Source organism: Littorina saxatilis, linkage group LG4, assembly GCF_037325665.1.
Source record: "Littorina saxatilis isolate snail1 linkage group LG4, US_GU_Lsax_2.0, whole genome shotgun sequence".
Lineage (NCBI taxonomy): Eukaryota > Metazoa > Mollusca > Gastropoda > Littorinimorpha > Littorinidae > Littorina > Littorina saxatilis.
In genome coordinates this window covers 69,880,444-69,890,615 of record NC_090248.1, presented here as the reverse complement: position 1 = coordinate 69,890,615, position 10,172 = coordinate 69,880,444, and the positions used below count along the sequence as shown (strand labels likewise).

General features: G+C 48.0%; 1 protein-coding gene across 2 annotated transcripts in view; it reads right to left on the bottom strand.

Moving 5' to 3' along the window:
• Positions 1–264: 264 nt before the first annotated feature.
• LOC138965503 (kelch-like protein 12) overlaps positions 265–10,172 on the bottom strand; it is a 19,352-nt gene continuing 9,444 nt past the window's right edge. The window contains exons 8-10 of one of the 2 annotated variants that reach the window (XM_070337682.1): positions 9,754–10,011; positions 9,000–9,211; positions 265–2,353 (exon numbers count right to left, since the gene is read on the bottom strand). In XM_070337682.1, the coding sequence (XP_070193783.1) occupies positions 2,348–2,353; positions 9,000–9,211; positions 9,754–10,011 (476 nt within the window). In that variant the 3' untranslated portion in view covers positions 265–2,347. The remainder of the gene's footprint in view (positions 2,354–8,999; positions 9,212–9,753; positions 10,012–10,172) is intronic. The other variant, XM_070337681.1, reaches the window with a different exon arrangement.

The following is a 10,172-nucleotide window of genomic DNA, read 5'->3' as shown; positions in this document are numbered from 1 at the left end:
TGAGTTGAGTTGAAATTTTAGATAGCTGAAATACAGATAAGAAAGAGTGTATGCACACAAGACAGTACAAAAAAAAAGGGTGAAAAAACGCTACAAAAAGAAACCAGACATTCTTTTTTTTTATCAAATGTCAGTGATTTGAACTTTTTGGAAGGAAATAGGAAAAAGGAAAAAAACTAGTCAATTCTTTAAACTGCAGTGGGAATAAAGCACAAAAAAAAACAGCAACAGGTTCCATGCAAAATCAGTCACAAAACACTCACGCAAATAGAATTGGAATTTATTGTAATGAACACAAATCCCAACTTTTTCCCCTTCACAATCAAGCTCAAAAAACAGATATATGTGAGCAAATATTTGTGTGTAAGAATTAAGCCGCTGATGTCAACTTGGCACTTTTCAGGAAAGCAAAGTTATATACACATGACTATGTTGGCTTTGACTAGAGCACATTTTCTTGGATGGGTGTATCTGGCCAATCACTAATTGATGGGTGTATCTGGCCAATCACTAATTGATGGGTGTTTCTGGTCAATCACTAATTGATGGGTGTATCTGGCCAATCACTAATTGATGGGTGTTTCTGGCCAATCACTAATTTATGGGTGTATCTGGCCAATCACTAATTGATGGGTGTTTCTGGCCAATCACTAATTGATGGGTGTATCTGGCCAATCACTAATTGATGGGTGTATCTGGCCAATCACTAATTGATGGGTGTTTCTGGCCAATCACTAATTGATGGGTGTATCTGGCCAATCACTAATTGATGGGTGTTTCTGGCCAATCACTAATTGATGGGTGTATCTGGCCAATCACTAATTGATGGGTGTTTCTGGCCAATCACTAATTGATGGGTGTTTACTGAATTGTACATGTAGATAGATCTTTGGCCTTGTAACCCATCAAGTAGAGTCTTCCTAACACACACACACACACACACACACACACACACACACACACACACACACACACACACACACACACACACACAATTACCTGACATGCCAGTCAACTTAGGGGGGGAAGGGGGGCGGGATAGGTGAAGGAAAAAAATTGGGTAGCGCGTACTGTATGAAAAAGTCAGCAAAGTTATCGTAAAAATGTTCCTATCTCCGTATAGACACACCACAAAATCGTGACATTATCTCCACAAATAAATTACATTCAACAAAAGTTACACACGTCCAGCATACATGCGACTGTCCGTACTTCATCATGTACACACGGTGTCTGTGGAAAGCTCACCTTAGGGAGGGGAAAACGTACTTTAGAGGTGCGAAAAGTCAAATTTTTGCACCAACAGAAGACCCAAACCATCAATGACCTGATCACAAATCCATGGGTGGGACTAAAAAATGTCATGAATCCTAAAGAATTTTAAGGGGGGGGCCCCAAGACGCTGAAGGATTTGTATAATTAACAACCAAATAACGGTAGATGCCGGAAGATTCCCACCCATGCAAATCACAGGTAGAACAAATTGAATACTGAATTCCCCCGAAATCCGAGTATGACTTCCCAAGATTATTTGGGTGGGGTGGGGGGTGTAAAAGCCCACTCAGGCCCACAAGCGTACATGAGTTGTAGCCCTCAAACACAAAAGAAGAAGAAGGATGCTGAATCGGTCTTAATGATGTCACAGAGGGGCCGGGTGAATTGTCCAACGTTTAGACACAGAAGATCCTAAACCAACACCGGAGCACTTGTTCACAAATCACAGTCAGCACAAGGAACACAGAGTGAACAAGTTTTGCTGGTTCATACTCATGGCGTCTAAACCACACAGAGGATGCATTATTAACAAGTTTTGCTGGTTCATACTCATGGCGTCTAAACCACACAGAGGATAAATTATTAACAAGTTTTGCTGGTTCATACTCATGGCGTCTAAACCACACAGAGGATGCATTATTAACAAGTTTTGCTGGTTCATACTCACGGCATCCGAACCACACAGAGGATAAATTATTTACAAGTTTTGCTGGTTCGTACTCATGGCGTCTAAACCACACAGAGGATGCATTATTAACAAGTTTTGCTGGTTCATACTCATGGCGTCTAAACCACACAGAGGATGCATTATTAACAAGTTTTGCTGGTTCATACTCATGGCGTCTAAACCACACACAGGATGCATTATTAACAAGTTTTGCTGGTTCATACTCATGGCGTCTAAACCACACAGAGGATAAATTATTAACAAGTTTTGCTGGTTGACAGTCAGGGCATCCGAACCACACAGACGCCAGCATCACAGCGAGGGGTGGTCATACTGTCGTCCAACACCTCCCACGTGTCTCGCAGAGGATCGTAAACTTCCACCGTGTTCAGAAGAGTGTTGCCATCATATCTGTTGAGCAAAACAAAAAGATCCTTTGTAAATACAGAGTAATAGATCTTTCTTTCTTTATTTGGTGTTTAACGTCGTTTTCAACCGTTCAAGGTTATATCGCAACGGGGAAAGGGGGGAGATGGGATAGAGCCACTTAATTGTTAATTGTTTCTTGTTTACAAAAGCACTAATCGAAAATTTTTATTAAATTTTGATTTAATATAATATACTTACCCAATTCTTATGAATGCATTGACTTTAGTCCCACATGCTAGATGTCGAAAAAACCTCTCAAATTACCTGCCCTTAGTAGGGTGGTAACCAAGCTAAAAGCGACGCCATAGCCGTTGCTATGGCCTGACCTTGCTCGGTTACCCATAACACCCTGCGCACCACGTGAGCGCCAGCATCCGTAATGATCATTCGAGACTATTAATCAAACAAACACCCCAAGGACATAATCCAGCGGGGACGGATGGGAGGGTATTAACTATAAGAATTGGGTAAGTATATTATATTAAATCAAAATTTAATAAAAATTTTCGATTTAATCACATATTCTTACTCCAATTCTTATGAATGCAGATTCCCCCTAAAGGTGGAGGGAACCTACTTATGTCCTTGTAAGAACCTGCCCTGCAGCAACTAAAACCAGCAATGAACTGGAGCCGTCTAGCCGCGTGCAGGAGAAATCTCAAAGATAGAAACCGATGAACACATCATCTGACCTCCAGTAAGCCGTTTGCAAAGCTTCGCCTAGGCGACCAGAACGCAACACGGCAATAAATGTAGCAGAGCCCCTAGAGAGAGACAAATAAAAGATGTCTCTTTCGCTCCATTGTAAAGACATAAGAACCTGAGCTAAAGCTCGTGGTTCCAAAAGACAGTAACGTCAAAAAATGGATTAAAAAAGTCTAACCAGACAGTTAGAAAATCCGAATCTCCCGGAGCGAGAATCCTCCCAAGAGGAGGGAATCAAACACCAGAGGATATTGACCAGGTTTCTGAAACCCCAAAACCTGGCCAAAAACCGTGAACAAACGGCACCAAAAGCCCTAAGGCTACATCCTCTGGCAAACCCCAAAAACGCATGCGCCTCACTGCCCTATAGGGCTGAGGCCCAGAGTAAGTAGAACAAAGTCCCACGCGCTAAACAAGGGGGAGCCTCCAAACCTTATAAAACAAGGTCCTTGATCATGCCCACAAGAGGGCCATGAGCCACAGAAGAGAGGCCTATTTGTTTCAAAACAGCTGAGATAGCCGAGACGCCGAAACCTCAAAGAATAGGCCCAGCTGCCCAAAGCCAAAAACTGAAACAGAGGTGAAAAACCACCTGGCTTGAGAGAGGGGCGCTAAGGAGTTGCACCCCCGCTCTAAATCCCCAATTGGCCAAAGAGGCCAAACAAGGAGCATACACAGATAAAGTGGAGGAAATATATGCTTCGTGCCCAAAGACCAGAGTAAGAACCCATGATCTAAAACACAAACAGCACGCCTCCAGACCCGTAAGCAGATATGGGCCAACCCCTGAGCAAGCCCTGAGAGGACCTGTTGAGCGAGTCGGCCCGATCGCAGAGCTGGCCGGGGAGAAATTCCCTTGAGAAAATGATTTAGTGTGAAAACCCAATCAGAATCCCCTATACTCTGTCTGACAGGGAGTGAGAACTTGCTCACCCCAGCTAGTTCACATAAGAAGCAACAGACGAATTGCCCGAATGCAACAGGACATGCCTGTAAATAGCCAAAAAGGAAAGGCTAGTAGACTAAGAGCTACTGCTCCTAACCTCAGGCAAAAGAGAAGCCCAAGGATTCACGTCTACATCACAGCCTCAAGACTGCAATCGCCATTGCAGGCCCCATCTAGACGAAAACGCATCCAAAAAGCGGTCTAAGTCCAGGGGGAAACAAAGCTAGGGAAAAAAGTCCCCTGAGCGATCCAAAAGGATTCCAGCCACCTTCCCGCGTGGAGGAACCCACTCTGGAGGAGGACCCTCATGTCCCAGACCTGTGAGGCCGAACCCCCCAAAAAACTTGAGGAAAGACTAGAGGGCCAGCATAGCTATCGATACCGTCCGACCGAAGATCGGGTCTAAAGACCCCGCAGAGGCCTGCTCTCGTGCCAGTCTGGCAGTGAAAAGCGCTAAAAGCCTCCCTATTCTCTCTTGTGTGAAGAATAAACCTTCCAAGAGACAAAGTCGAACAGCATGCCCAGGTAAAAAACCTGGGATAAGGACAGCTCGGAATTTTGCCTGGTTACTGAGAGCACCAGGCAAAAAGCCTGGTTCAACACCAAAAGGAAGTGCAGCTGACAAGCTGATTGACCTTGCAAAAGCTCAACCAGCCCCCGAGATAGTCCAGAGACCAACACCCCCTGAAACCGAGCCCTTTCCTGTGTGCAGAAACGCAGAAGGAAAGCTCATGTGAGAGCATCGAGGAAAATCTCAGCCAAAGCTGAAAGCTCTAGCCCATGCCGACCCACCTCCCACAGAGAGGGAGGCGACACTGAACCAAAACACCCCTTTGTAACCGGGAGCGCATAAATGCGCTGCCAGAGGTCCACGAAGGAAGGGAAAGATTCCAGCTATTGAGTAGGTCTTAACAACCCCCGAAAAAGCCTGACCCTTGCTTCCTGCAACCAGCATGAAATCAAACCCCTTGTAAAGGAAGGAGATCACACCAAGCAAAAACAGTGTGGGCCTAAAACGTCACCGAGAAACTTCTCCGCTCAGTGACGACCCTAGCCCAAGCTGCCAGCAGCCTGGCTAAAGCCTTATCCAAGGCATCCTCCCTAACCCAAAAGAGCGTTCCGGGAGGATAAAATTGCCTACAAGAAAGCACAGAAGAGAGTCTCAGCCAAAGCAAAAAACTCCAAACCATGCCATCCTATCTCCTCCAGAGAGGAGAGGGAGGAGTAATATCATGAAAACTCCATGTTCCCTGTGTAAGCGAAGCCAGAAACTAGCCCCTGCCCATAAAAAAGTCCGGATCAGACCCTGAGCCTGAAACTTCCCTGCTATCTTCTTCCGCACTAAAAGTGAGGACTAAGCAGCCTGAAACCCCGAAGCCAGCAGTCCCCTGCGTAAAAAGCAGCGGGAAAGGTGTAGGCTGAAGACCACTATCCTAAGGTGCGGATCAAGCCAAAAAGTGTGGCATGTGGTAGGCAATCACCGCAGACTCAGCAAATGAAACAAATTGCGAGAAAGCCTGTGAAAACCCAAAGGCATCCCGGAAGAGGAAGGAAGAGAGACACCCCCAACCTATCCGGGCCAAAGTAACCGCAACAGCAGCCGCTCTATGTATGGGAAACCTACAATCAGTAGGCAACCCTATACACTCCCCCTCCTTAAACAAGGAGTCCGAACCTAACCACCAGTTGTGTAAAACACAAAAGGAGGGGAGGCAGGGGAGGTCGCGCACTAAATCTCCTGCCGCTAACACCGCCAAGAGTGTGGATGAAAAGCGTGATCAGTCTCTGACTGCCAACCCAAAACCGCCCACCTGAACAAGAGGTGGAGGGAAGAGGGGTTGGTAACTGGCACAGATCTCTGCCAAGAAGAAGAGAGAGTGGAGAAGCAAGACAAAGCCGGGCCCGGCGCGTCTTACCCCACCCGCTGTGCGAGAGAAGCATCCCAGTGCTAAGAACCAGACTACCTGGTATGACCACAACCCACACCAAGCGGGGAGGGGGGCGGTCCAGCACAGCCGTAACCCCAAGAGGGGGTAAGGACTGAAACAGAGAAACGGCCGTAAACGGCCGATCCTCGCTCGTCCACCTGCCGAAGTCAAGCAGCCCTATCACTCACCCACCCCTAGGAGGGGGGGGGGTGACCTATGCTGGCTACGGACAATGACCACCGGCCAGGCGATACTATAGCCGAGTCCCTGCAGATCATTGTGAACACAAAGAATGGGAGACTGGAGAGAAAGGGTACGTTCTGTCTCCGCCTGCCATGTAGACAGCCGGCACAGCCCGTGCAGAGAACAAAGCAGAGCAAAGCTCATTGTTCCCTGACCACTGTGCGAGACACCCTGCCGAGAACAAAAGAGAGTCAAGCTCATTGTTCCGCGACCGCTACCCGCGACAAGCGCGGGCAGCTAACACAGCCACCTGCCCCAAACGGAGCAGAGAAGGAGTATGTAAGGTAGCCTGGAAAGCCGTACATAGCACCCCCACTGTGTAGCAAGGCCTGAGCCAAGCCACGCCCCAGATGAGGAGGGGGGTGGCTCGTCGCAGCAGTAAGAGCGACGGAGAGAGACGAACCGAAAAACGGCCGACCCCCCTCCGTCCACCTGCCGTAGTCCTATAGCCCACCGCCCACACAACCCTATAGGGGAGGAGGACGATTGTCGGGCCAGGACAATAGAGGCACAGACTGTGAAGACAGTCCAACAGCGCCCACCCAGTCCGACCCAGAGGGAGGGACAGGGTGGAACGCTGCTCCAGCCCCCACCCGATCCTGCCCAGTGGGCGGGAAAGAGTGAGCCACTGACACCCCCCCACCCTGCCCCAAATGGAGCAGAGAAGGGGTATGTAACGTAGCCTGGAAAGCCGCCACCCCAACGCGCCCGGGGGGCGGGAAAGGGTGGGAAGCTAACACAGCCCCCTGCCCGCAAAGGGCAGAGTGGGACAAGCCCAGACCGTGACTTACCGCGCCCCCTCTCTCCCTCTCCCACCCGGGGAGAGAGCTGACTTCCCACCGCAGCAGTGCTAAAAGCAAGCCGAGCGGGAAGAGAAAAGAGAGGAAGCAGCAGCCCCCCGCCCCCAATGGGACAGGGATGGCCAAGGCCAGGCTGCGACTTACCATGCCCCCCCTCTCCCTCTCCCACCAGGGGAGAGAGCTGACTTCCCACCGCAGCAGTGCTAAAAGCAAGCTGAGCGGGAAGAGAAAGAGAGGAAGCAGACCCCCTCTCCTTACGGAGAGAGTGCTCGCGAACAACCCAGCCTACCAGTGGCAGAAAGGACTGAACCGAGCTGGCCGTTTGCACCAGGCGACGGTGCGACGCAGGAGCGCCCCCCTATCCCCCCCCATTGGCGGGGGGCTGCGTAACACACTGTGAAGTACCGGCGGTAATCAGAGTGGTTAGACGCAGGCAGGGAGCAGGCCCCCCCTCCTAAAAGGAAGGGGTGCTCGAGAACAGCCCAGAGCCACCAGAGGCAAAAAACGGGCTGAACCGAACAGGCCATTTGCACTAGGCCACAGTGCAAAGCTGACGAAACGGGAGGGCGGGAACCGCCGATCGCGCCTGAAACAGCCGAGAATATAGACACAAAACATCGTTAAGTCCCCCCAAAAGGAGGACATTGACTGATTCCTCTAACACAGAGAAAGGGGAAAGAATAGCCACACGGCTACGCCCCCCCCATCAGTCGCACCGACGACGATCCAACAAAAAGTCTATAAGGAGCCTAAAGGCTGATTAACCCCAACAGGGGAAGCGAGCTGTGAAAGAATTGAACCCACCCTCGGAGGGATAGGAACATAAAAAGAAGTGCTGTTTGACGGATCTACGACCCGCATAATAGGCAAATCAAAGTTCTTAGGCTACTCTTAGGTATAGTTTACTAAACCAGGCTAAGAGCTTTGCCACCTTCCAGTCTCGCGCCGAGTTTAGCTTTGTTGTCGGCCATTTTAAGACCGGCGAAAAACAGTCACCCAGAACAAAAAACTTCTGCGTGCATGTTCAACACAAAGCTAACACCATTTAACCAAACATAAACAGGAAAGATCTCACCAAAAGGTAGACGGACAGGTAGACCCACAGGAAACCGGCTAGTCTCACGGACAAGCAGGCATGTGAAGGCCAAAAGTGAGAGCGAAATTCGGACACGTCCACCGTGTGTTGTCGAAAGTCGAGAATGATCATTACGGATGCTGGCGCTCACGTGGTGCGCAGGGTGTTATGGGTAACCGAGCAAGGTCAGGCCATAGCAACGGCTATGGCGTCGCTTTTAGCTTGGTTACCACCCTACTAAGGGCAGGTAATTTGAGAGGTTTTTTCGACATCTAGCATGTGGGACTAAAGTCAATGCATTCATAAGAATTGGAGTAAGAATATGTGATTAAATCAAAAAATTGCTCCAGGGGCTTGCAACGTAGTACAATATATTACCTTACTGGGAGAATGCAAGTTTCCAGTACAAAGGACTTAACATTTCTTACATACTGCTTGACTAAAATCTTTACAAACATTGACTATATTCTATACAAGAAACACTTAACAAGGGTAAAAAGAGAAACAGAATCCGTTAGTCGCCTCTTACGACATGCTGGGGAGCATCGGGTAAATTCTTCCCCCTAACCCGCGGGGGTCAGAGTAATAGATGAACAAATAAGAATGTTGTTTGTTTACTTACAGACCTCTCTCAAAGTGAACTGCTGGTTGAAATTAGAAAACAAAAGTAAGAACTGTGACTGTAATACACACAAGAAGACAAAAGACGTGTTTATACACACCAAGACAGAACAAGTGTTAGAGCAATTCAGGAAGACTGAAGTTCATTCACTTGGCTGATGACTCAACCAATGCAAGTCAGATATATTCAGACTATCCGGACAACAGATTTTCCATACAAGCATGACAATGAAGACACAAGCTTTGAGCGCCTCCCTTTCTCAGACAGTGTAAATGACTCAAGACTCAAGACCAATAAGAAAACACAAACCAAAGTTCCCTCGACCAACACTGACCCAGCTACCACCATTAGCTGTCCCCGCAATACACAGGCACCAACATAGCAGCGTGGAACCACCATGTGTTGCAGTGTGGTCCAGTGGTTCGTCTGGGTGTTGAAAGATTCCACGCTGGCCAGATGGTCGTTGCCGTCATAACCGCCACACACGTAGATGACCTCATTCACGACGGCCACACCAGCACCTGTCAGTTAAACGTGGATGATTTTTTTAACCCTGACAACCCACTTTTGCCCTGGAAATTCATGGTTTCTCTTCTAGAAATACAGTCATGTACTTGTACATTGTAAACTTTCAATACATACATGTAACTGCCATGGATTACTGAATCACACACATGCATGTATGAAACCATCCCACCCACCCAGGCCACACCCACACCCACACACACACACAAGTCTTGTTCATGTACGTCACACTTTGGCACTGATCAGATAAAACTGATCAAGTTCTTGATAACAACTTAAAACTTTCTCTTGCAATTTGACAAACTATTTGTGCAATTACTTTTTTCTCGCCCTGAAATTCGTTATATTCTTCTACATTTAAATTCAAACATCAGAAGAGATTATTCAGTCACGAACACAGACACATACACATGCACACAAACAATGTATGTCAAAGGACATCTACCTAGTTGTTACAGTCATAGCAGTAACAGGAATCGCAAAAACAAAACAAAATCCATGATCAACCAATGTATACAGTGCATGACAGCTATTTTACCCGATCGCTGGACGGCCATGCATGGTATCGACGTCCACTGTTCAGTCAAAGGCTCGTATCTCTCTGCCGAGTCCAGAAGACTGATTCCGTCGTAGCCACCGATGCAGTAAATCATGTCGCCCGCGACCACAAGGCCCGCCCCTTCTCGGCCAATGGCCATTCCGCTGAGCATAGACCACTTGTCGGTCTTGGGGTCGTACTTCTCCATGCTGGTGTGGCGTGTGTGTCCGTCGAAACCCCCGCACACGTAGATACAGTCTGCGGGAAGCAACATGTGAGACGGTGTATTATGATTTGGTTTCAACAAGGGTTTTTTCAATGAAACATGATACAATAATAAATTATTTGAGATAGTGTATCATGTTCTATCATTAACACTTGGAACGGTAAGATAGAATAATAACAGGAGCAAAGTGCTT